Here is a 27525-nt window from a genome sequence, read left to right as displayed (position 1 = left end):
ATCAATTGGGGAATGACTTGTATTTTTATAAATTTGACTCAGTTCTCTGTATTATTGAGAAATGAGGCCTTTATCAGAGATACTTGTTTCAAAAGTTCTTTCCCAGTTTTCTGCTTCCCTTGTAATCTTGGATACATTAGTTCTGTTTGTGCAAAAACTTTTAAATTTTATATAATCAAAATGATCTGTTTTACATTTTGTTTTGCTCTCTATATCTTCTTTGATCCTAAATTCTTCCTCTGCCCATAATTCTGACATAAACCACAATAAATAATTTCAAAGATAGCATCAAAGCAGCTTGTTCTTCATATACAAAGATGAACTTACTGATGCCATCATCAGTAGCACGTGAATTTTGATTTCTTTTGCCAATAGTGGTGGCACTATCTGGGGACTAAACCATCCACATTCTTGTCTAGTTTCCCTGGTAATTAGGAGTCTGGAGTAAACTGTTTCTCTTTTTAAAGCTTATTTTTAGAACTACTGGTATTAATTCCATGACAGTCAGAGTGCATTGCTAATAACACCATATAACCTGCCTCCCCCGCTCCCCCCAAAAAGTAATGAAATGAAATTCCTGGGTGTTTTAAGTTATAAACAACCCTCCCTGCATTGGGACTCCAGGTCTCTGGGTCTCCAATAAGTCTTAAACTCAGCTCTAATTAAAGATGCCCCATTCTTATTGGTGAGGTGGAGTCAAATGGTTCTGTATATATAAGTATCTGCTACCTCCAAAATGAAAGTCTGTAATAGAAGGGAAGGCTGGATGATTTTTTTTAAATTTCATCTTAGTAACCATCAAGAAAAACCATCCAGCAACCAAAAACACCAGAAGATACAAGCAAGAATGAAAAAAAGGGGACACAAAACCAAAAACTTTGTTAGTTTATTAAAGGGGATTGTGCATGTTAACTTTGAAGAACACAAGGGGCCTTAATGCTTCTCTTTCTCTTCCTGAATTGTTCCATTGGGTTTTCCAGATTTTGTTTGTTCTTTGAATGGTTGTCCGTATGTATGTGCTGCATCATTTCTTGTGTTCCCATACTTATACTCCTTTCATATGCTGCAGAAAAATATTCTATGATTCTCGTATAGCACTATCTGACTAGTCCCCCTCATCAATGATCAGTAAATATTTATCATGCACTTACCCTGTGGCAGGCATTGTGCTAGCAAAAAAGGAGCTTACTTTCTAATGGAGACAGCAGGTATACGTGCAAGTATATGCATCTTATGTACACAATGCTCCGAGATGGTTATGGGGAGGGCGGGCACGAGCTCACCGGGAAACCAAAGAAGGCTTCGTGTCATCTAGAACTGGGTTTCAGAGGCAACAAGGGCTCCTTAAGGGTGGAGGTGAGGAGGGGGTGTGTTCCAGGTGCCAGAGAAGACCAGGGCAAGGGCTGGAAACCGGTTGTTGTGGTGATAGCAGTGGTAGATCCCTTGGCTCAGCTGGGTTGGTTTCCCAAAGGTTCTAAGTACCATGATTATCTTGGGCCTTGTGAGAAAATAATGGGATTTGGCAGATACTCAAAGGCTCACCTGGAGATTAAACTGATTGAATTAAGTGAGAGGGATTGACTGCTGATTAGCTTACTTGGAGTTAATTAGATTGTAACCACACCTGGCTGGCCCTTAAGGAGGTATTGTTCTCAGAAGCCAAGGACTTTGAACTCAACTGGAGACCACCTTCAAGTCCAGTGAACAATGGGTTTGGGTGATGCTAACCAATCAGCTTGAAGCAGTGTGTAAGGACCGCCCATGCTCCAGACCCATAAAAAGCTTCCACACTCAGTTTGAGGAGAGTTTTCGTAGTTGAAGCAGGTACATGGTGGAGGACTTGAGGGAGAACCCGACCCGGCTGACACTAGGCTAGATAGGCCTTTTCTTAACTTTCTGAATTCCACAAGAATCCCTGATATGCTTTAATAAATGCTTAATGCCCAAAGACTGGTGCTAAAGCTTCTAATTTAAGGGGACCACACGCTAGATTTTTTTAGACAACACATTTAGATTTTAAACATCACAGCCTGCATATCTAAGATTGAAGATGGATCAGGTGCCGTCTATTAACCACTGCTAGAAAGGAATGAAAACCCAAGTCCTTGGTAGCAGGAAGTACGTCTTTGATTGACAGGTGGGAATCGCTCTAGTCACTAGAGGGCAGCAGGGGACAGAGATGCCCCAAAGGGCAGGTCTCTGACTCCTTCCTTGGCCATCCTGGGATTTGATTAGGCAGAAGCAACGACCAGAACCTTTCCAGTGCAAAGACGATTCAACTTTGGTATAATTAAGATAGCCTCCAAATTTCTTTTTGGAATTTGGGTCAGTTTCCTAGTCTATGTCAATCCCCTGGGACTTAAACCGCAGAGGAGGAGGATTGGTGCAGGGGATCAGAAATGTGAGACCCCATGCAGTGCTCATGCTTCGCCCTAACGCGCAGCTTTACCACTGTTTGAGACCAGAACTGCTCTTCTCTCTTTACAACTCTCCGAAACTAAATGGATGCCCATCTGAAACCCTGCTCCAAATAAATAGAGCGTGGAAGGAAATGTAAATGAATGTCATTTGTTAATTAATGCCAGCCATGACTAATCAGCCCAAAGTTTGCTTTCAGTTACTGCTGAGTTAGTGTGCAGAATAACTGACAGAATGACTCTGAACATGAAAAGCTGTGTGGGCCCAAGCTAGAAGCGCTGGTTATTGCTGTGCCTAGGCTTCACTTTCTGTTATTTGCAGGTCTGACTTCTCCATAAGAACATTCCCAACCTGTAGCTTCCCAGATGCCTCTGCTTCTTTGGCTCTCTGGATCAAATTTATAGGAACAAAACCCTGGAGCAGAGAGTCCAGCCCAGAGTCTTGTGCAGAGAGTGGTGAGTTGTCAGTTTTACCCAGAATCATGTCCTCCATCCATCTGTGCCTTTGCTAGAATGAAGCCAAGCCCATCAAAAGACTGACCACTTAGAGCTTTCTCAGGGTACGTTCTTCCATGGGCTCTGTGTAGCAGAGGAAGAAGGAAAGGTGAAGTGTCCGGCACGGTTCACCTGCATATTAGAAAATGCTCAGGAGACTGAGAGGTGACTGTGAACCGGGTCATATATGAATCAGCATAAAAAGAATGACAACTCAGACCAAATTATATTAGGTGCAATACTGAACTCAGCAGTCCGTGATCTTTTTTTGACTGCTGTGGAAAGGAATACTCATCTTGTGCAATTTCTGCCTAATGTGCTGGAAAATTGGTTAACAGATTTTTATGCTCTTATTAGAAACATTTCCGTATTGGTGAACTGTCATGCATTCCTTTTTATGGGTGGCAAATTTGAGTTTTTGGACCAGGGGAATGGCCTCATCGAAGACACCACTGCTTTGCTTAACTGACTTATTTATTGTCCTAGAATGAGCAGAAGTCATTTAGGTACCCACTGGTAATTTTTAGGTAATGGTAGATTTTTCATTTTCTGTGGGCTTATTAGTCTTTTTTTCTTCTATAATTTTAGACTATGATTCAGAGACCAATTTAATCCCAAAGAAAATTGCTACAAAATTATATCTTTAAAGTATTTATATTAAAACACCCTTTGAAAAGTTGACTAACTATGTGTTGCTCTGCTGCTTCATCACAGTATTTATTGACTTTACATTAGGGAAATAAGAGTCCTCCAAATTGCTTTTTTTCACCATGCTTGGTTTTCCTCTTGCTCAGGGCTTAAAATTTCCATTGTTCTCTTTTCTTGCTTCAGAGAATAAGTGCCCCACTCTTTTTTTTTTTCAATGCAACAAACATTTATTTTATTTTTTACAGTTTCATATAAGGGTAGTTTTCAACATTCATTTTCATAAGATTTAGAGTTCCAAATTTTTTCTCCCTCCCTCCCTTTCTTCCCCCCTCCGCAAGACAGCAACCAATCTGATATAGGTTATATATGTACAATCTACAAGTGCTCTTTTTTCAGTTCTTTCTATGGGGGTGGATAGTATACTTCATTTGTCCCTTGGGATTGTCTTGGATCATTGTATTGCTGAGAGTAGTTAAGTCATTCACAATTGCTCATCAAACAATACTGCTGTCACTATGCACAATGTCCTCCAGTTCTGCTTACTTCACTATACATCAGTTCATGAAAGTCTTTCCAGGTTTTTCTGGGATCATCCTGTTTGTCATTTCCTATAGCACAATGCCATTTCACTACAATCATATACTACAGCTTCCTCAATCATTCCTCAATTGATGGATATTCCCTTGATTCCCAATTCTTAGCCACCACAAAGAGTTGCTATAAAAATTTTTTTGTACAATTTTCCCCCTTTTCTCTTTTTCATGATTACTATTGTTAACTGTTTCCATTCCATCCTATTCCCTTCCCCATGGTATTTATTCTATTATCTATCTTCTTTCATCCTATCCCTCTTCAAAAGGGATTTGCTTCTGTCTGTCCCCTCCCCCAATCTGTCCTCCCTTCTTTTGCCCCTCACTCTTTATCCCCTTCCCCTCCTATTTTCCTGCAGGGTTAGATAGTTTACTCCACCCAATTGAGTGTGTATGTTATTCCCTCCTTGATGCAACTCTGATGAGATTAAGGCCTTTGAGACTATTCTGATGAGTGTAAAATTCATTTACTGCCCCATTCCTCCCCCATCTCTTCCCCCACTCCATAAGCCTTTTCCTGTTTCTTTCATGTAGGATTTCACCTCTGCCCTTCGCCCTCCCCCAGTGCATCCCCCTCACCGCTCAATTTTACCCTAAAGATGTCATCATGGGGCAGCTAGGTGACACAATGGACAAAGCATCCCCCCTGGACACGGGGATCCCAGCCAAAACCTGGCCTCAGATACAAGACAGTCACCCACTGCATGACCCCAGGTATGTCCCCCAACTCCAATTTTTTATGGTTCTCTAGGGTCTTGTATTTGGAAATCAAATTTGCCATTCAGTTCATGTCTTTTCATTATGAATACCTGAAAGTCCTCTTTTTCATTGAAGTCCCATTTTTTCCTCTGAAAGCTAATACGCAGTTTTGCTGGATACATGATTCTTGGTTGTAATCCCAATTCCTTTGCCCTCTGGAATATCATATTCCATGCCCTCCGGTCCTTTAATGTAGAAGCTGCTAGATCTTGTGCTATCCTGACTGGGGCTCCAGAGTACTTGAATTCTTTCTTTTTGGCAGTTTGCAATATTTTCTCCTTGACCTGAGAGCTCTGGAATTTGGCTATAATATTCCTGGGGGTTTTCCTTTTGGGATCTCTTTCAGGAGGTGATTGGTGGATTCTTTCAATTTCTATTTTACCTTCTGCTTCTAGAATATCAGGGCAATTTTCCCTGACAATTTTTTGGAAGATGATGTCTGTAAGGGGCTAAGATTCTAGCTATGATGTCTAAAATCTAATGAGTGGTCACCCCAGATTAAAAGCTTTAGCAAGAGTTTAGACTTTTATGACTTTATTAAAGAGGAATCAGAAGTAGGTGAGAAGATAGAGAGAGGTAAAGATCTAACTATTTCTAAGAGACCCCATCATCTGACCTCTCCAAACCCAGGTCAGCAACCCAAAAGACCCCAATGCTTCCTTCCTCCTCGAAGAAGCCTCCTCCCCAACAGGAAACAGGGCCATAAACACACACACACACACAGCTCCAAGCTAATTGGCTGGTAGCTCTGGTTGACAAGCCCCACAGGTGGTTCTACAGAAGTAGTATGATTTAAGGAGGATCAGGTTCTTCACTTGCCTGGCCTGTTCCCTGGTCCTTAGATGACCCCAGACCAACTTGCTAATCAACCAGCTTTGTGTGTTGTGGTTGTTAGCTCTGATGAGCCTGTGCCCCTCCCCCACCTGGGCCACTGCTACTCAAGCCTACCTCCTGGTTCTCAGCAGGGGTGAAAAACCCAAGTTGTGCCTCAGCACCAGCATAGACCCCTGTAGTCTCCCCCCTGCCCAGGGCTCAGCCTCTCACCAGACTGTGAGCTTAGTTCCAGACAACACTGGTGCTTCAGCTGATTCAGAGGCTCTGGGGGTCTGCTTGTCTTGCGAGGCCTTCCTGGGACTGGATCTATCTGTGTCAGGGTGACTGTGGGGTTGGGCTCCACTCCTGTCTCAGCACAGCAGCTCCCTCCTTCTGACTTTCCAAGCTGTCCTTGATTGGAAGATGATTTCAGGACATTCTTCTGTGGATTTTGCTGCTCTAGGAATTGTCCTATGGCGTTATTTGGATGGTTTTTGGAGCGATCGTGTCATGAGTTCTAACAGGTATTCTTAGCAAGCTCAGAAGTGTGCAAAGTGAAGAAAAAGGCCTCTGAGCAAAGGCTGCTCGGTTACTTGCTCATTATGGAAGAAGGGATTCTTGTTCAGCCTTTGGTGGGATTGGGTGTTCTCTGTGATTCTGTCCTTTAACGTCCTTTAAATTGTTACAGCAACTTCTTGAAGGCCATGCTCAATGGGGCACTGGCTCCCATTGGACTTACCAAGGTAGACAGACATACTGAATTTGTCCTCACCAGGTGGGATTCAGAGTGCTGAATTTCCAGCCTAGTGGCTCAGAAAAATCACCTACTGAGTTAGTGTGCAGTAGGTGCTTAATGGACGCTTGCTGATTGGTTGATAAAAACGGTTGTCATTTATGCTGGTGAAGGAAGAACCCACATTTAGTACAATTAGGAATCCTGGAAATAATAGGAAAGGAAAGAAAACGCATTTGTCAGCAAAGGAGAAGAGGGATTTTGCTCTTCGGGAAAGGCTTTTCATTTACTAACTGGGAGAAAGCATGTCCTGGCACCTTCTCTACACCTCAGTTTCCTCCTCTGTAAATGAGTGAAAGCCTATCTCTGAAGTTATGAGAGAAACACTCTCAGCTTACGAAGGGCAGTGTAAATGTGAATCAGCATCCTTTGTGTGAGGAAGGTCGATGGGCCTACAATTCCCGATGCAGTTTGAGACAGTTTAGTGAGGAATAAGAAAAGTTAAGTTGATTCCAGTCAGTAGATGGGGGGAGGCCCCTACTGGAGGCTCATACCTATGACCCCAACCAAAGGATGGCCGAAGTCCAATCTTGAGGGCCCGGATAGAGTTAGGGGTCCAGGAGCCCTAACAGGCCTACAGATTGTTCAGATTTTCAAGGGTGAATAGATAGGTTGACATTTGTCCGTTTTTTGCCAGGTGAGGTTCCCCCTATTGGGAGCTTTGGAATAGAACAGCAGGAGGGGAAGGCCACAGTTGAGCCTTGGCAGCCTTCCATCCAATGCTACTTAAATCAGTTTCAGTTTCCTTTTCCTAATTTTGTCGGCTTTAGGGTGTATGGGTATGGTTTGGGTTTTCTCCACTCGCCCAACCTTTGCATCTCTAGTCTCCAGGTCTAATTCCTGGTCTTCCTCCCCTCTCTCTTTAACCATTATCTACTCATCCCAGCCCTGCTGTGGAAGAACTGAAATAAGGAGCCACAGTCTCAGAATGGCTCATGTGAGCCTGATCGAGTCACTGAGACTGTTCCTGGAGGGTATGTATGTTCAGCTAGGTCACTAAGGAAGCAAATGCAGCCTTGAGCATTAAGTGGCCTTCCCCCCTCCACCCCTGGCTTGTGGAGGTCAGTCAGGGATCTCAAAAACTATGCCAGCGGAGCACACACTTAGGTCCTGCGGAGATGTGTCTGTTGTGCCCAGCTAAGTTGGGGGGGCGATGGGTGATTGTTTTCCTCTTAGAAATGTGATGATGAGAGAATAGAGAATAGTAAATGTACTTCCTGGATCATCCTTCACTGGAGAAATCTCCTTTAGGATGGAAAGCACATCCACAGGGGACCTCAGAGACATCCCCTAGCCCCATTGCCAGCGTTTTACAACTAGGAAAGGGAGTTTCAGAGGGGTGAATTCCTGCCGCCCCCATCCACCCACCGACCCAGGATTTTTTGGGTGGCAGCAGGATGGGATTCGAATCCAGGCGTTTGGGTTCCAAAGGCAGGCAGGCGGTCTGGGTGGGTTTTCCCCCACTGCCTCATTTTACCGAACGTCCTCAGAGACTTCTGAGCCGGAATTTGCTGCACGGGCCGACCTCCACCTACTCCACCGTGAGCAGAGCCTGTTTGCACCCGGGTGGAGCGGGGAGCCCCAGATCTTTGCCACCTTCAGGCAGACACGGGGTCCGATAGTGCCAAGGCTGCCTGGGGGTGCGTGCCTCACTGGCACTCACCGTTGATTCTCCGAGTGCCCGAGACAGAAACACTTGCGGGACGCAGGGCATTAGGTGACCCCCAGAAATGGTCATAGGATCTCGGGGCGTCAGAGCTGGAAGGGCCCCCCCGAAGCCATCTAGGCCAGCCCCTCATCTTACAGATGAGGAAACTGAGTCCCGGGTCCCACAGGTAAATACCAGAGTGCCTCCTGCGGACCCAGGGCAGGATCGCCCCAATCCTGCGGGTGCCGCCCACCCGCCCCTTCCCTACCCTCAATTAGAACGTAAGCTTCTAGGGGGCCGGGGCGTCCCCCATTTCAGGGGGTGGGGGGACCCCATACCCCCTAAGGCCAGTCCCGGGTGTGTCCCCAGGTCCTTCCCGGGGAGGGGGGGGTGGGCAGGAGGGCTTCCGAGGGACCATGGGGAGGAGCCCCGGGCAGGAGCGGGAAAGGGGCTGGACCCTGGGCTGCGGGCCGCGAATGACGTGCGGGGGTGTGTATGTATGTGTATGGGGGGGTGTCAGTCAAGGAGGAGGGTGGGGCCAGGCCAGGAGGCGGGGCATCAATCCTTTCCTCCTTCCCTCCCCGGGTAGGGGGCGTGGCCTTCCTCTTCCTTTCCTCCCTCCGTCCCCAGGTAGGGGGGCGGGGCCTCCCTCCTTTCCCCCCTCCCTCCCCGGGCCGGGGGCGGGGCCGGGGGCTGCCGAGGGCGCGCGGGCGGCGCTAGGGCCTGGCGGGCGGCGCGGGGCCGGGCCGGGCTGAGCTGGGCCGGGCCGGGCTCGGGGCGGGCCGGGGCGGGCGGAGGCTCTGGCGGCCGCCGGCCCGCGGAGGAGGAGGAGGGGGAGGAGGAGGAGGAGGAGGAGGAGGAGGGCAGGCGGCGATGGCGTTCATGGAGAAGCCGCCGGCCGGCAAGGTGCTGCTGGACGACACGGCGCCGCTGAGCGCGGGCATCGAGGCGAGCCAGAGCCTGCACTCGCACACGGTGAGCAGCCCGGGCCGGGCCTCCGCGGCGGGCGCGGCGCCGGGGCCGACGCCGGGCCCTCCGGGGGCGGCCGGGGGGCCCCCGCTCGTCCTGCCCCGAGCGGGCTTCCCAGCCCCTGCCTCCTGCCTCTGCCCGGGCGCCCCGGGCCCCCCCCGCGCCCCCCTCCCCGCGACGCCCCACTATGCCCGGGGCGCCCCCCCCCGGCGGAGAGGAAGCCTTGTAATGCCCGCGCCAACCGCGCTGTACACACCAGGCGTCTCATGTTTGCTCGGCCGAAGTGAGCACCGGAAAGTGGCAGCGCCGGCGGGGGCGGGGCTCCCGACCCTGGGGAAGGGAGGAAAAAGGATGGAAGATCCCTGAGCCACCCGAGAAAAAGCACGCCTGAGGCCTGGGGCATGGGGGGTCCCAGACCGGCCAGGAAGGGCACCTTCCCTGCTTGCGGGGGGCCAGGGGGCGGTGGCGGAGGTGATAGTGTGATGATGACGACGGTGCTGATGGTGGTGGAGGGCACCCCTTAGGCTGGAGAGAGGCTGAGGCATTAAGGAGCGCCAGGCTTTCACCTCACTCTTCTCCACCCACGCGTGGTCTCCTTGCTCCTCTCGGATCCTCCTCTCAGTTTCCCACTTTGCCTGTTGCTCTTTAGGAGTAGGGGGTAGTCCTACGCTCCCAACCACATGGGAACAGAGCCAGGGAGTGTGTGGGGAGATGCCCGAAGCTGCAGGGGTGCTCGGGATGGCCCTGCCTTCCTCCCTCTTTGCTCCGGCTTCCCTCTCCGGTGAGCGGGATCCCTCCGCCCATGACTGTGTGGGCATTTATTTTCACTTAAAATTCATTGGCACAGCCTGGAGTGGGGCTGGGTCCTTGTAGGACTTCACTTCTGCCCAATCTGGTGTCTGTCCCTTGGCTCTGTATGTTTTGACGTGGATTCACCCTCATTTACCTTTGTAAGAACGGACACAAGGCCTTGTAATTGACAAGTTGTAAACACATCAATGACCAAAGAATTCAAAGAGCTGGGGGGGGGGGGTTCTTCTGAAAAGAATAAACGGAAAGAGACAGAGACTCCCTAAACCCCACTATTTTCCCTCGTGGACCAGTCCCATTCTAGTCTCTTCAGCGTGTTTGTTTATCACTGGAGTGTTTTCGGAATTCATCTTCTTGGAGGGGAGGGAAACAATAGTCTTCTGTTTGTTCTCTGGACTCCAAAGGCGACCTTTCCTCCCTGGCATGGCCCAGCCTAAATGGAGTTTTCTGATCCCAGTTTCCTCCTCGTGTGATGTGTTTTCTAAAAGTGAAGGGAGTTAACTGACAGGCCATCTGGGCTTTTCTGTGCCTCTTCAAGTTCTTCTTTTACAATTGAGAAGATGATTATGCCGCAAACAGAACCGTTTTCTATGCTGGCTTATCTCCCCGCTTCTTCTTTGGGCATCATGGGGCATTTTTAAACACTGAAGTGTTCCCTGGGGAACTTGGGTGGAGGGAGGATTGAAGTTTATGGCTGGGAGTCAAGCATCTTGCTATTAAATTAGCAGCCAGTCCATGATAGGAAGAGAGATGGAGAGATTGCAGATCACATCTCCAGACCAGGAATCTACCTTCAAGGCCATTGGGTCTAACCCCCTCCTTTTTGCTCATAAAGCCGGAGACCAGAGGGTTAAGTGCCTCTCCCTGTCATAGATAGAGGTCCTGCCACTCCAGTCATCAGGAGGCATTTATTAAACATTTACCTGTTAAGTAGCAGGCACTGGAGGGCTAAGACAGAAAGGAAAGCATTCCTTCATTCTGTCAGAGGTACTAAATATTTGTGGTTCAGGCCTGTGATTCCATGAATCTAAGGAGCCCACAGTGAGGAAACTCTCAATACTTTCTTCTAATGCAGGCCAATGGCTGTTCTGCTTCTTCCAATTTGAGAGAGTGGCCAGGGCCCCCCACGGGTCACTTGCCTTAGAGTCATACAACTGCAGGGCTGGAGCCCAGTCTTCCTGACCCGAAGCTGGGTTTCTGGCAGTCTCCTGTACTACATATTATATTACATCTCTACAGTGATCTATATTGTAAACTTTTATTTTGTAAAAAATCCTTGCTGATTAAGTAAAATGTAGTGGGGGAAGTTGTGTTGGTGTTTTTTTTGCAGGGCAATGAAGGTTAAGTGACTTGCCCAGGGTCACACAGCTAATAAATGTCAAGTGTCTGAGGCTGGATTTGAACTCAGGTCCTCCTGAATCTAGGGCCGATGCTTTATCTACTGCGCCACCTAGCTGACCCCTTGTGGGGGAAGAATATTAAGAGCACCCAGGGGACAGTGCCTGGCACATAGTAGGTACTTAAAAATGTTTGTTGAATGAATGAATGATCAGGAAAGATTTCCTGAAGGTGGCCCTTGACCTGAGTCTTGAAGGGAAGGTGAGAAAGCCTTACTGTCATAGAGGACACTGCAGATGCAAAGGCATGGAGGTGGGAGACAGAACATGGCATGTGAATCTAGCAAGACCAAGTTGGCTTTATTCCTTGTCTGAAGGAAAGTGAGGTCTTATTGGGTTGGGAACGTCCTTTGGGGTTCTGTTTTGAAAGGTTTGTGAAGGCAAAGGGAGGGGAGCTATTGGAGCTTATTTAAGTTAAAAAAGTCAAATTTATTAAGGCATTTATTAAGCACCTGATGTTAATTCTATGGAATTCTCCACTGGCGGGAGGAGAGACTATTAGGGAAATCTAATGGGACTTGATAATAGTGCAGGTGAGAGGGCCTGAGCTAGGGATGTGTAGAAAAGATGGTGTGAAAATGGAACTGGGGGTGGGGTGGAGTCGGTGCTGAGCAAAGGCTTCATGCAGAAGGGAGCCTTGAGCTGGGATCACTAGATTTGGGGAAGTGGAGGTGAACGGGGGTCACGTTCTGGGCCCAGGAGTCAGCCAAGACAAATGCACGGGAATGGGAGCTGGCGTGGGCAGGCGAAGCAGAGCAAGGCCGATTGGGCCTGCAAGACTGGGCCGCTGATTGGCTGTGTGGGCTGAGTGAGAGCGATGAGTTGGAATCAATGCCATGATTGGGATTCTCAACCCAAAGAGGGGGTGGGCTTGAGAGGAGTTGGGTCTTGGGTAGGTTGTGTTGGCAGTGCCTCTAAGAACAGAACCTTTGCTGGCGTACCTGAGGGGGTCATGTCTTTTTTGATTTGCTCTCTGTAATGACAAGAAGAATCATAGAAACGAGCTGGAAGAGGAACTTTGGGGTCACATGGTCTAATGCTCCCATTTTACATCTGGGGAAGCTGAGGAAAAAATCCCGGAGGAGGGATGTGTATTGCCTTGCCAGAGGTAAGACAAGTAATAGGAAATGCCTATGGCTCCCAGTTCATCTCTATTTCCACTGCCCACCGGGGTCCTCCAGAAACCTTGCCCACCTCCTGGTATGACATCATGATGTGACCATGATACATCTTTTTCTTTCTTTCTGCATGATAGTGGCGGTGATAATGACAGGCTTGGGGGCAGGCGGTGTAGTTAACTGAAGGAGAGAACATTTTCTTTGAAAATCCCAGCTCTAAAATACTCAGAAAAATGTGTAGGAATGAATAGAATGATGTGTTTATCTCACATCTCACTAGAAGTGCAGAGAGCGTTATTTGGGCCTAGGAAGTGGATCCTCTGACAGCCTTGGGCTGAACACAAGAGTCTGACTCACTGAAGGTCTTGCTGACCAGAAGGGCTGTGCTGTTTCTCTTAAGTGGTCTCTTTTAGAATAGCTACAAAATTAGAGGCTGGAAGAGGTTGCATCAGCTCCTAGCTTCCCTGGGCAAAGCTGATGCTGAGGCCAACGCTCTTGATTCATAGCGTCGGCATGAGTAAGTTCCCATCGACAGGATCTAGTGAAAAAACACTGTGGAGAGAAATGACGGTGAAGGATGGCAAATGGGAGAGAAGGGGTGGTGTGACTATTGTTACAGGGAGGAAGAAGCTGGGTTTGCCTCAGCAAGTTTTAGGCAGTGTTTGGAACACCCATGACCCAGTGACAAATGAATGGGCGCCCCTCCACAGGCCGGGAATTTTAAGTCTCTGGACCTGTTTTGTGCCTGTGGGCTATGAGCAGCCATCAGTGAGCAAGTCTGTTTTCCAGTTTATCTGTGACTGTTTGACCTCAGTTATCCTAAAGTGGCTAAAAAAAAAAATCTCTGGCAATGGCAAGGATGGACTGTGGGTTTCCGGCCTTGGGAAAGGAATGGTCTTTGGTTGGGAAATCAGCTAGAAACTCCCCAAAGAGGAGGAAAGAAAAGACATGGCTGTCAGCCAGCACTTATTTTGTGCCTGCTGTGTACCAGGCACTGGGTATATGGGGACACAGAATAGCCCTGCCCTCAGGGAAGAGCCAAGGACACCTCTAAGGACCGACCAGATAAATGCTGGGTAATTTGGGGAGGAAGGGAGGCAGACAAGGCCTCCTGGAGGAGCTGCCACAAATCCCAGTGAGTGACTGGGAGATGGGAGCATTAAAAAGGTGCCCAGGGGTTCTGTCTTACCCCACTGGAGCACAGTTCTGTGCTGCAATGTTTAACCTTCATTTGTATGGAGGGCAAGGAGTACTTTGCATTGGTCTCTGGAGCAGAGATGGAACGCTCTCACACGGACAGAGAAAGGGAATATTTCTGGTAGTAATTTGAGCAGAAGAGACGGGCCAGTGGGGAGAGGGAGGATTTGGTATTTTTCCGAGGGCTGGAGGGATCGTGGTAGAGTTTGAGAGGAAGGAGAAGTGAAGGTGGGCCATTCTCCTTGGCTAGAGGAGAGGGACTTTTAGGGACAGCCCTAGGAAGCAATAGAAAGCAAGGCAAGTGGGCGGTTTTAAAGAGAGCCGGCAGAGGGCTGGAAGGGCCTTCAAAGTCATCTGGTTCAGTTCCAGCCGGAGAAGGTGAGGCCCCCAGAGGCTGAGTCGCCCAGGTAGTGAGCCAGCGGCCGAGCTGGTGCATTCCATGTTCTCGATGGTTGTTTCTTCTGGCCCTGTCACATCCAGTATGACTGATCACTTTTATTCCTTTTAATATTCCCCCGCGTTTGTGTGGATGGTCCCCCATTCTCATCACTCCGTTCTCTCTTGCGGTTCCTCACATGAAACACAGGCTCCCAGGAGTCTGTGCCTTTGCACTGGCCAGCTCCCCTGCTGGGTATGCCTTCCCTCTTCCCCACCACTTCTTGGAATCCGTGGTTCTCTTCTCCAGCCTGCAAGAAGGAGGCCCTTCTTGTATTCCCAATTCCCACTCTCAAGGTGACCTTGGATCTGCCTTGATTTGGTTTTGTGCCTGCCTGTGGAAGAGCAGGTTGGGTCTCTCTTGGGAATGTGACCTCCCAGAGGGCAGTTTCACTCTTCCGTGCTTATCAGTCACCAAGCACTTATTAGGCACCTACTGTCTGAAAAGCTCCAAAGGAGCCAAAGACCCACAAAAGCTATAAACAGGCCTGGCCCACGATGGCCACTGAAGAAACGTTTGGGGAGGGATTGATGCCTGGTGCTCTTCAGGAAAACCAACTGATACTTTGAGAGTTGTGGGGGGATGCTGTTAAACCCCCTGCCTCACATGACAGTCACCTTGTACTTGTTTCCTTGGGTTGTCAGGGATCTCAGAGAACATCCAATCCAGCGCACCCCTGAGGGGGTTACCATCTCTGCTGTAAAACCGGGGTTGGGCATCTCATAGTGGGCACCTAGTGACCTTCTGTGCTTGGGGTTCTCCCCTTTTCCTTCCTGGGAACATCCAAATAAACACTTGGGGACAGACCTTCCCAGGGATCCAGGGCCTTTCTTTTTTACTAGAACCTTGCATGTGTTTCTGCTTGCCCTGCCCGACCAGAGAACCCACTGTTCTGTTCTGAGGTTTTTCATGTAGGTGATGCTTGCTTCCGTCTGCCAAGAAGCACAGGTCAACCAGGACATGTGATGGCTGTGATCACTGGCTTGTGGCACAAGCTTCCTAGGATCCTCCCTGAAAGAGCCAGGAGGACCGACCTGAGAAGTTGTATAGGCCCACCTCTAGTTTTGTAGCTGAGGAAACTGAGTCACAGGGTGTGTGTGTGTGTGTGTGTGTGTGTGTGTGTGTGTGTGTGAGAGAGAGAGAGAGAGAAAGGACTTGCCCCACTTCCCCCAGGTAGCAAACCCTAACAGCTCTCGGTGGTTCTTCCCAATGGCATCACTCTACATCTCCAAGCTCTGCTAACACTTGTTATTATAAGCTAATCACTGGAATATTCTTCAACTCCATATGCAGTGACCTCGTTTAGCATCCAGACCTGTGGGTCACCTTTCGTAATCTTTTGGGAAGCTCTGCTCATGCTGGTGTTCCTGAAGGACCATTTGGAATTCAAGTGTGAAGTTAGATTAATCGTTACCTTTGGCTTAGGAAATTGTAGGGCAGCCTATGCTTGTGAGCTCTGTATCCTATTTTCCTTTTGGAAGTTTATTAAAGTGCCCTTATGGTTCTAAGCCATGACTAATGTTGGAAGACTTCTTGGCTATCTTGTCAAGTCAATCAGCATTAATTAAGCACCTACGGTGTACCACATATTGTGCTAAGTGCTGGGGTTACAAAGAAAAGGAAAACTCAGTCTCTGCCCTCCAAGAGCTCAGTCTTACATGATTCAGAAACTTCTTGAAATGATATTTATATATATATATATAGCTGGTTTACAGATCACTAATTCTAGATATGACCTGAATAATTTTCCATCATTTTGCAGTAAATGTGGTTAACCCATTTTACCCAGCTTGCTTCAGTACTTTCAGGAATTTCCATCCTCCTGGTATAGAATCTGTGTACTTTCTCCACCCATTGGTGCCTTCTTAGTCCACGTAATTCGTATTCTTGTCCTGACACAGATCTCTACTGGAAACTCTAACATGTGGGAGACCTTTCTTTGGATCTGTGAACATTTTGTGGACACTGATGCCCTACTCAAGATGCCCTTTTGCTTCCCCCCCTCCTTGCTTTCATACCTGACCCTAGGTCATCCATGGCAGTTGGGACTCAAACCCAAGTCCTTTGACCTCTTTCACGCATGGGTAATTGGTATTTTTCATCCACTTGGGGGTTTTTCTTTTATGTGGATTGAGCACTAAATTGATCTCTTTCGTGGCGGTAGCTCTCACCAAGGAGGCTCTGGAGTGGTCTGGGGCTTCCCATACCATCCACAAGCAGGAACACCGACCCATCTCTAAGGAATCCCCCTTGTATTTGGACTTTGCAGAGGACAGCCTTCAGGGTTCTCACCAAGGCTGGCCATAACAACTTGAAAAACCTTCTGGGGAGCTGTTTACAAACTGGGTTCCCCCCCCCCCGACCCCACTGGTGGTTCCATTTCACCCAGTGTTTTCTTTGCTGGAACAGGCAGGATGTGCCTGTTTTTATAGAGGTGGAGGAGCTTTGATGGGTCAGGAATCACTGACAATTAAATACGGAGGAGAACTAAAGGTAAAACACTCTCAAGCTGCCATATGAGTTCATTAAAAAATAGCATTTGGTTGGTGCTTTGATGACATCCAGACTCAGGAATACAGTGAAACAGCTCCCTAGGCTCTAGTGAGGAGAGGAAAAAGAACATTTTCAGTCCAGCAGGCGACCCCGCCCACCATCCCATTCACTGAGTTGTGCTGCTTGTGGGCATGGAATGGGAGTGATCTCCCCGTGGGTGTCTAAGTTTCCAGCACCGTGCTGTGCTGAGAGTCTACAACTTGTGGATGGTCTGTTTGTGAAGCTTAGGCTGATAGAGCTATCGAGAGGACAACCTCAGCTGACCTTGCCCGTGTTCCTTATCAGCTGCGTCCTCCTTGCCCTTCTCCTAGCCTCTTGTGCTTTGTGGTGAAACCAGAAGGAAGTAGGGTTAGGTGGGGGTTCTGAGGCCCCCTAATAGCATCGCAGTTAGGGTTGAAGCCCCTTTGAGAGGGTTTCCCCTTCAGTATCAGTTTTCCTGCCTGGCAAGTCTTTATCTGTTTCTCTTTCCTCCTCTTTGGATAGAGGGCTTTGTTCCCGTCTCTTTCCTGATCCATGGCTTGGCTAGCTTGTGCAAAACCGGAAAATGTATGTTCAGTTGTTTCCATTTCAGTTTTATGTGTCAGTCAGTCAGCATTTATTAAGGGCCTACTGTATGCTGGGCATTAGGCTTGGCTCTGAGGATACAAAGAAAGGTCAAAACAAAACAGACCCTGCCCTTGAGAACCTCGAAGTCTAATGGGGGAGAGACAACAAGTAAAGAACTATGGGGACAGCTAGGTGGCACAGTGGATAAAGCATCGGCCCTGGATCCAGGAGGACCTAAGTTCAAATCTGATTTCAGACACTTGATACTTACTAGCTGTGTGACCCTGGGCAAGTCACTTAACCCTCATTGCCCTGCAAAAAAAAAAAAAAAAAACTATGTACAAGAATGCCATAGACAGGATAAATTAATAAAAATAATAGCTAGCTTTCTTTTGAAGGACGAGGGGAGAGGGGAAGAGAATTGGGGACTCAATTTTAGAAAACGAATGTTAAAAATGTTTTAAAATGCAATTGGGAAGTATTTAACAAAATAAAATATATTTTAAAGAGTAGCTAGCATTTATAAAAGGTTTAGGTACAGTCTAAGCATTTGATCTTCATGACAGCTCTCCCCATTTTATAGTTGAGGAAACTGAGGCAGATGGAGGTTAAGTGACTTTGTCCTCATCATAATCACTAACATTTATATAGCACCTACTATGTGCCAGGTTCTGTGCTAAGCATTTTACAATTATTATCTCCATTTGATCCTTAAATAGTGGGGGGGGGGTAGGTGCTATTATCATCCCCATTTTATGGTTGAGGAAACTGAGGCAAACAGGGTGAAGTGACTTGCCCAGGGTCACACAGCTAGTAAGTGTCTGAGAGCCAGGAGCTCTATCTACTGTGCTGCCACATAAAAATTGGATATTAAAAAAAAAAAAGATTGGATATTTTAAATAGTGCTTCCACATTTTATCTCATTTGATTTCTTTTCATTCCAAATTAAGCCCCTAAGATGTCTAAAGGTGGAATGATCTGCCTCAGGAGGGGGTGGGTTCCTTATCTGTGGAGAATTCCAGATAGAAGTTTTAATGGCAGTTTTTATCATGAAGATTGCTATTTGGTTTGGGGTTGGTCTGTTCTACCTCTGAGATCCCTTCTAAATCTCTGTGGCTTGTGTCTGCACAACTGTAGATGTGGGGGTTAGGATGACTATCAGAGCAGGTCAGATGACAAACAGGAAATCGGTGATCATTGCACTAGAACTGATCCATGCTTCTGGATGCTTGAAATCTAATAATAACTACATCCCGGATGGGATCAGATGTGTGATTTTATCCAGATAGTATACCTCCCTCTACTAGGGCAGATCAGCCGCCGCTCTGCAGCTTCTAGTCTGAAGAGAGTTGCCTCTCACTTATCTGTGAGATTAAGCAATATCTGCCCAGAATTCCATGGTCAGGTGGGTGGCAAGGGCAGTGTGTGAACCCAGGATTTGACCCCAGGCTCAGCTGTGTCCCCACAAAGCCACAGCGTTTCTTACATGTACGGTATATTGCCCTCTCCTTAATTCAGGTGAGGTTTCATCTTTTGTTGTTGAGGGGAGGCAAGAGGGAGTTCGGAGGGTGAAGTAAATGTGGGGTCTTTTGCTCCAGCCGAGTTATCTCCACAAGCTGGAAATGGTTGAGAAGGCTGGCTCTTGGGAGAATCCCAGAATGAGAGCAGATGGCAGAGGCCATCTACTCCAACCCCTACAGGGATCCCCTCTCCAGTCCTCCATTCTTTGTAGACCTCCCAAAGCATCCTCTCCCTCTTTGGGGTAACTCTGATTCTCTTTTGGCTAGCTCTGACAAGTTTCAGGAAATTTGTTTGTTTGTTTGTTTTTGAAGTTTCAGGGGATCTTAACCTTTTGTATCATGGACCCCTTGGTTGATCTAGTGAACCCTACCAAGCCCTTCTCAGAATATTGTTTTGAATTTACACAATCAAATGCACAGGATTACAAAGGGTGCCAATTATACTGAAATAAAGATGGCCTTTTTTTTCCCCATCCAAGTTGGTGAAATCTACCTGCAGATGCCAGATTAAAAACCCTTGCTCAGATTAAGACTTTTTCCTGGGGGCAGCTAGGTGGTACAGTGGGTAAAGCAGGAGGACCTGAGTTTAAATCTGGCCTCCAAAACTTGACAATAGCTGTGTGACCCTGGGCAAGTCACTTAACCCTCACTGGCCCGCAAAAAAATAAATACTAGGGGAAAAAAAAAGAATTTTTCCCTTATGTTAAGCTGAAATGTCAGTTTTCATTTATTGTTCCAGGTTCTTGCCTCTGGCATTGAGTTGAACAAGGCATCTCTCTCTTCTACACAGTAACCTTCATGCCCTTGGAGATAGCCAAGCACCTCCCCCTTCTCCCCTTCTCTTTGCTAAAAATCTCCAGTTCCTTCTGCCAGGCCTCATCTGGCAGATTCTGACACCTTCCAGGTTACTCTAGTATGGATGCGTTTCAGCTTGTCTGAGCTGTGGTCTGATTAGGCCGGCATCCAGTGGGAGTATCATCTCATCAGCCTCACTTTGCCTCAGCCCTTTTGTCTACCCTCTCCTCCCGTGGGCTGGTATGGTTTGCATCCATTAAAATGTCCCTGTCTCTCACATTGTCTTTGGGCAGTTGATTCTTAGAAAGCAAATGAAAGACCTCATAGTTATCTCTGTTAAGTTTCATCTTGCAAGCTTTGGCTCATGGTTCTAGTCAGTGAATCTTTTTGGAGCCTGACTTTGTCACCTGATGGGTTAACACTTCCTTCCAGCTACCTGAAGATGAAACCAACATGCCAACGGAGCCTTCCTCCAAGTCACTGATCTGAATGGTAACCAACACAAGGCCAAGGGCACATGCTTCAGGTTCTCCATGAGATGCTGCCCTTGAGGTTGGCATCTGTCTGTCAGTGACTGCTCTCTGGATCCAGTTCTTCACGGGCTCCTGAACCTACTCCACTGCAATACACTGCTGTCTAGACCCCACCTCTCCATCTTTTTGACAAGAATAACATGAGAAGTTTTATTATTATTATTATTTTTTTGATGAGGCAATTGGGGTTAAGTGACTTGTCCAGGGTCACACAGCTAGTAATTGTTAAGTGTCTGAGGCCAGATTTGAACTCAGGTCCTCCTGAATCCAGGGCTGGTGCTCTATCCACTGCACCACCTAGCTGCCCCACATGAGAAGTTTTGATGAATGTTTGAGTGAACTTACCAAATTTAGCTACTGACACCAGGCTAGTCTGTAACGACCTGTTCTTAACAGCTGTCCTGGTTCTTCAGAGACATTATTGTTTCCCTGCCTACTGTTTACAAACTATCATGTTAGTTCAGTTCAATAAACATGAATTAAGTGTGCCAGGAACCGAAGGTACCGTCACAAGGAGAAACAGCCTCTGTTGTCAAGGTTCCCCGTCTACAGTGATAAAGCATTCGAAAGCTTTGCCTGAAACTTATAGTCAAGTGAACCTAGTGATTTATTTCAAACCCTCCCTTTTTGGGGGAAAATCACATTTGACTTTCCCAGTCCTGCTCCTCTTCCATGCTCCACATCTGTAGTAAGTACTGAGTAGTGAGCTTTTGTGCATTCATTAATAGAGTGGCCTTAAGGATCAAAATGTATTCGGCTTACTTGGTTGGCGTCAGGAAACATCTTATTCTCTATGATCATCTCACTTTCTTTTTTGGGAAAAGGACCTGGGGCAGTTAGGTGGTGAAGTGGATAGAGCACTGGCCCTGGAGTCAGGAGGACCTGAGTTCAAATCCGGCCTCAGACACTTACGAGCTGTGTGACCTTGGGCAAGTCACTTAGTCACTTAACCCCAATTGCCCTGCAAAAAAAAAAAAAAAGGAAAAGGACCAACAAGAACTTGGTGTGTACTTGGTATTGTGCTCATGAATGTTTAACAATAGGCTCCTCAAATAATGTACACCTGGCACACTTTGAAGTTTAGTCTGCATTTTCAGAGCTTTCTCTTATCACTTTGTCTAGACAGTCATTGAAGCAAAAAAAAAAATCAAGCCATGATTTGTAGCATTTGCATATTTCTGAGATGTAAATGCTCACGCTGAAAATTTCACAATTGAAGTGAGTTGGCAGGAGCCCCCCTGCGTGGGGTTTCTTGGCCATGTTGGAAAGATGGTGCCTGGGCCCTCTGTGGAGGGGACTGGAAAATCGCCAGATGCTCAGCCCATTTCCTAGGTGGACAGTCTGCTGGCCAGCTCCCCTGTTGTACTGATGTGGCACGCCTTTTCTTAGAGGGCCTGGGGGCTCCCTTTTATGTATGACAGTCTTTCTACCTTTTCTTGAGGAATAAGGCTGGCTGGCTGAGCTACCTTTGATTGGCAATCAGGAGTTTCTTGGGGGGTATGTGTGTGTGTGTATGTGTGTGTGTGTGTGTGTGTGTGTGTGTGTGTGTGTGTGTGTGTTTGTTTGTTTTCTGGCTGAGCCTAATTACCATCAACTTCCCTCTCTTTCCTCCCTCTCATCTCTCTCCATTTCTACCACTCCCATTCCCAGTCCAGGGGTGGAAGGGAAACAATAGACTTCATTTCTGACCCTTTTGCATAGAACCTGCCTCTTTCACTTAGTTGAGAAGTAGCTGTAGGGGCAACTAGGTGGTGCAGTGGATAAAGCACCAGCCCTGGATTCAGGAGGACCTGAGTTCAAATCTGGCCTCAGACACTTGCCACTTACAAGCTGTGTGACCCTTGGCAAGTCACTTAACCCTCATTACCCTGCCAAAAAGAAAAAAAGGGAAAAAAGAGAAGTAATTGTTAATCTGGGGCTGGCATTGAGAGCATTTCATTGGCCACATTGGAGGTGACCAGATAGCTCCTGTGCAGGGATTGTTTTGGTGTCTCAGGTTGTTCTCTCCCCCCCCGTCCCCCCCCCCATCCCCCCCCCATCCCCTTAGACAGTAAGAGATGTTAGGGTTGAATATCTGTGCGCATGTGGAATTTGTTTATTCAAATTTGAAGGTTGATTTTTTCATACTTTCCACCTCAGGGTTTTCTTTGGTGGGTCAACATTCCATTTTGGGGGTGGATTTTGTCTCAATAGTCAACTCTTTTTCCAGTATGCAAAAATAATATGCCAAGAGGGGCAGGACTTATGTGTATACACACACACACACACACACACACACACACACACACACACACACACACACACACACCAGGCTAGTTAATTTTGCCCTTCTGTTCTCTAGACCAGAGGTATCAAACTCAAATAGAAAGGGATCCCTACTGGCACATATTGACTTAGAGAATCACAAATTAACATTATCTATGTTTTATTGTATTTTTATTTATTTTGCTAACCATTTTTCAATTACTTTTTTTTTTAAGTGAGGCAATTAGGGTTAAGTGACTTGCCCAGGGTCACACAGCTAGTAAGTGTCAAGTGTCTGAGACTGGATTTGAACTCAGGTCCTCCTGACTCCAGGGCTGGTGCTCTATCCACTGCGACACCTAGCTGCCCCTCAATTACATTTTAATCTGATTTAGGCCACACTCAGGAATGTTGTGGTCCCCATGTCCACAGCAGCTAGCCACGAGTTTGACATCTGTCAACCTTTTAGACAACTCTTAAGGCCTTAGGTCAAAGGGAGATTGTTGACCTGCAATGGTGGAGGGAGTGTCCTCACTAGAGTTCCCTCTATCATAGAATAATCAGAGACAGGTGGACACAAATCACTTACTCCCTGCCTGGAAGCACACGATTTTCTATCTGTGGGCTGCCCTGACTGGGAAGAGCCAGCCAACAGAGCATCACCTGCTCTATGTGATTTTAGAAGACAGTTATTTATTTCATTTATTTTTTGGTTGCATTTTGAGTTCTGAGTTGTCTCCGGGTCCCCTAGCCCCACCTTAGAGAAGTCCAGCGTTTGCTTTGGATACACATGTGGAATCACACAGTGCAGACTTCCCTGGATCAGCTCTTTCTCTGGGGCAGGAGAGCAGTTTCCTTCCTAAGTCCTTCATAGTCGATTTGAGTGATCCTGTTACTCAGCATAGCATATCTTCGTCACTCGCAGTTATTTTTGAACAGTATTGCTCTTAGTGTATACAAAGTTCTTGGGGTTCATTCTGTGGACACAGTCTTGTAGGAGATAAGATTTCATCACACCAACTGTATGTAGCCTAAGCTGCCTGGAAATGAGGCCACAGGATTGGTCATATCCTTTTCTTGGTCATTGGCTTCCTGGTACTGGGGCTGTGCAGGAAGGGCCCAGAATGAGGCAGGGGGTTAGCTTCTCTCTTTGCCTGAGAGGAAACTGGATCCTGTAGGAGCAGGTCCATGCCTCTGTCTGTGAATTGCTGGTAGGTTTTTCAGGGTTTGGGGAGGGCTTCACCAAGCCCAGGCTTTCTCACTTGGGTATTGCTCATTGGGGGTGATATTTGTATAGGAACATATGTGTACTATACCTACTCGACACAGCTTGACCCAAAAGTCTTCATGCAGTTTTGTTTGTTTTTGTTTGTTTTTTTTGTGGGGCAGTGAGGGTTAAGTGACTTGCCCAGGGTCACGTGACTTGCCCAGGGTCACACAGCCAGTAAGTGTCAAGTGGCTGAAGCCAGATTTGAACTCAGGTTCTCCTGAATCCAAGGCCAGTGCTTTATCCACTGTGCCACCTACCTGCTCCCTATACATACTTTTTATTGCATGACGTGTGCATGTGTATGCGTGGTATAATGATGAATACACATGCACATACCTGTTATATATGCTGATGTGTATGTGAACATAGATACACACATATTTGTGTTATCTCTTACATAGGAGACAAATCAGGGTATAATGGATAATATTCTGACCTCAGGGCAGAAAGATCTGAGTTTGAATTATTCCTTCATCTCTCTCAACCTTAGTTCCTTCATCTGTAAATAATAGTGCCACCTACCTCTCAGGGTTGTTGTGAGCATCAAATGAAATAGCATTTGATATAAAACACTATAGAAATGCCAGCCATTGTTATCACACACATTCATTCATATGAGAGGCCAGGAGAGCTCGGTTTAAGTCCCCCACCCCCTTGAGGATGTGCGACCTTGGCTAAGTCACCTCACTTCCCAATGTTCCAGATGGCTCTCTTAAGACTAGAACTTGCAGATGAGTTGATGGAGGGGGTATCCTCCCCAGGAGTGCCCTATGCCAGTGAAATCAGAGGTCTAGACAAAAGGCGTGTATGTGCATGTGTCTCTTTTATTGGTAAATGCATTGGCACGTACACATGTCTTTAGTACATGCTACATTTGGTTCAGCCTGCAGTACGTGGCTGTGTCTATAGTAACACACATCGGGGTGTATACGAATGCAAACGCCTTAGTACCACAGGTGAAGTTGACACTCATAAACACACCTCCGTGTTCCACTGTCTAAATCTTTGTCCACCCAGACACCAGCACGGGGGGATCCCGTCTCACTGTCAGCGCTGAATATACTGAGCTTCTCAGTGAGGGAGACAATGCTGTTGGTCTTTTTCAAAGCCTTGCTTGCAAACCAAACCAAACCAAACCAAACCAAAGCTTTTTGTGGCCCATGGTTTGTTGGGACTCAGCGTTTCCTTCCTTCTCCTTCCTTGGCAGCACCCCCCCAACCCCAGGCACACAGGTCCCAGTATTGAGAAATCCCGAAGAAAAGACGCGTAGGCAGAATTTGAAACTGCACATGTCCCTGACTCGGTTATCCTCTTCTAGCAAAATGCTGATGAGGCACAGGATTGGTACATTTTGTCCAACAAAGGCACATGGATGCTGTTGCCCTCCCGCTTTTGGTCTGGTACCAGAACAGTCCCAAGTGTGGGTACACAAAGGCTTGCCCCATGGTTGGATTAAAAATGACACTGGCGGCCTTTTGCTTTGTCATCTACTCTGGGGCCTGTGGTGACGAGGGCCCAAGCTGGCATGGGATTCTCTGGGGGAAAGGATTATTCAGCAATATAGTCCCTTCTCGGGAATGTTGAGGGTAAACTATTCTATTCCTTCCTGGCTCCTATCTCTACCTGTCCTTAACTGGGCATCAAGCATGGGGGAGGGGGGAAGGGAGACAGTAGACATGTGGGGGAAACGGACAGGGAGGCAGGGGGTGTGAGGGAGGGGGTGATGGGGGGCAGGGAGACAGGGGGTGTAAGGGAAAGGGTGTGTCCCATGCACTTTATTTGATGAAAATATAACTTCCAAAATGGCGGTGTTCTGCTTTGTTCTAAGTAATCTGCTAATGGAGAAAAGTATTCTCCATGACCACTCCTGGACCCAGTTCCACAGACAGAGCAGGTGCTGTGGTAGATGTTGGAAAAATAAAAGCTAGAGCTGACAGACACCCTGCTCCTCACTCAGCTTGGTGCCCACTCTGCTGCCCACCATACCCAGGACGTCTCCCTCCTCCTCTCCATTTGCAAATCCTCTTTCTTCCAGACTCAGTCCAGGGAGCACCTGGGATGCAAAGCCTTCCCCGATTCACACTTCCCCATCAGCCTTTGTGTCGGCAACTCGCCCTCCCCAAATTACCTCCTCTTTACTCCTCTCTGTGCTTTGAGGATAGGAGGTGTTTTGTTTCTGTCTTTGAATGAAACAGTGGATCAATGAAAAAGCCTTTATTCCTCAACTTACCCTTGGTGGAGGTGAGAGGGCCACAGGTTTTACACATCCACATGTTCTTGGACCCTTTCAATATATTGATTGGTTGTCTTGCTCTTTTACTCCTTTTCCCTTCCTCTCCCCATAGGATAAGGAGAGGAATACAGGGGAAAACTATGATCACATGTAAAAAAAGACATCAGTAAAAACTTACTTAGAAAAAAAGAAAAAACATATGGTAAGTCCTTCCTGTGTGTCAGTCATTTTATTTAAAGTCCTGTGGCTCCAGAGAGAGAGAGAGAGAGGGAGAGAGAGCACCTAGTCTTTGGGAGCTCACATTTTACTAGAAGGGGACAAATGGTAGACAGGGAAGGGAGGTCACAGGGATGGTGAATTGATCAAAGGCCAGTCAGTCAATCAATTGACATGCCCTTTCCAGAACCAGCAGTCATGCTATTGATTTGGTTCCCACTGTGCACAGAGCAAGAAGGGGAGGGGGGGGAGGAAGAGGGCAGATGGCAACATGCCCCAGGTGGGTAGCCGTTTGGGGTGTGAAGTATCCCCTATGTGTCTTGTCTATGTGTTTGGGGCAGCGAGGTGGCGCAGTGGATAGAGTACTGGCCCTGAATTCAGGAGGACCTGAGTTCAAATCTGGCCTCAGACACTTGACACTTACTAGCTGTGTGACCCTGGGCAAGTCACTTAACCCCAATTGCCTCACCAAAAAAGAAAAGAAAAAAAGAGAAATAAATGTCTGATGAATTAAGTTGCCCAATAGGCTGGTCATATTTTGAAAACTGTAAATCATACAATTACTTTCTGTAAGACCTTGGATTAAGTTTGTTCATTCTTTCATTTTAGATTTCTGTTGAAGTATAAGGAGGGAAAAGGTTGGTTGGGGCTTCATTGGGGAGGGTTATGAATAGCAGTTGGAAGAGTTTGGGTTTTACTTTATAGAAAAGAGAGAACCTTTGGAAAGTTTTGAGCTGGTCAATCATGTGAAACGGAAGTTTGGAAAGATCCATTTGTTGGCAGTGTCCTGTTCTGGTCAGAGGCAGAGAGATAGGCTAGGAATTTGAACACATTGGAAGACCTATAGTATTCAGCCCCATGTAAAATGTAAAAATGAAAACATTTCTTGTGGGAAAAGTTTAAGAAGTCCTGCTCTAGTCCCACCCATTTTACGGAGTCCAAAAGAGTTGAATTGACTTGCCTAAGGTTACTACCCATGTAGTAAATGATACAACTTTGAGAATGGATGACATCTAGGTGGTACAGTGGATAGAACACCAGGCCTGGAGTCAGGAAGACCTGAGTTCAAATATGACCTCAGAAACATACTAGCTGTGTGATCCTGGGCAAGTCACTTAACTCTAATTGCCTTGGTTCCCTCATTTGTAAAATGAGCTGGAGGAGGAAATGGCAAACCACTGCCAAGAGTCCAACACAACTGAAAACAACTGAACAACAATGAGAATAGAAAGAAGAGGAAGAGAAGAGCAGGACGTCAAGAAGGATTAAAACTAGAAAAAATGCTTCTGGTTAGGGAAGGGGGAGAAGCAAGAGACAAAGTCATTTTACCTGTCTTGAACACTGTTGTTTTCAGCATCTTGTCTTGGCATTTAAAATTGAGGAGTGAGAAGAAGTAATGTGTGTGGTTTTTTTAAGACAAAATATGTATTTTTATTTGTTTTGGTTTTGGTTTTGGTTTTGTAGGGCAATGAGGGTTAAGTGACTTGCTCAGGGTCACACAGCTAGTGAGTGTCAAGTGTCTGAG

General features: G+C 47.1%; 1 protein-coding gene across 20 annotated transcripts in view; it reads left to right on the top strand.

Annotated features, from left to right (window-relative positions):
- Positions 1-8994: 8994 nt before the first annotated feature.
- PXK (PX domain containing serine/threonine kinase like) overlaps positions 8995-27525 on the top strand; it is an 86633-nt gene continuing 68102 nt past the window's right edge. For all 20 annotated transcript variants that reach the window (XM_043977701.1, XM_043977700.1, XM_043977719.1 and 17 more), the window contains exon 1: positions 8995-9138. In XM_043977701.1, the coding sequence (XP_043833636.1) occupies positions 9037-9138 (102 nt within the window). In that variant the 5' untranslated portion in view covers positions 8995-9036. The remainder of the gene's footprint in view (positions 9139-27525) is intronic.

Source organism: Dromiciops gliroides, chromosome 1 (genome assembly GCF_019393635.1).
Source record: "Dromiciops gliroides isolate mDroGli1 chromosome 1, mDroGli1.pri, whole genome shotgun sequence".
Classification (NCBI taxonomy): Eukaryota; Metazoa; Chordata; class Mammalia; order Microbiotheria; family Microbiotheriidae; genus Dromiciops; species Dromiciops gliroides.
Note: the sequence above shows the minus strand (reverse complement) of the source record. Positions and strands in the feature narration are given on the sequence as shown.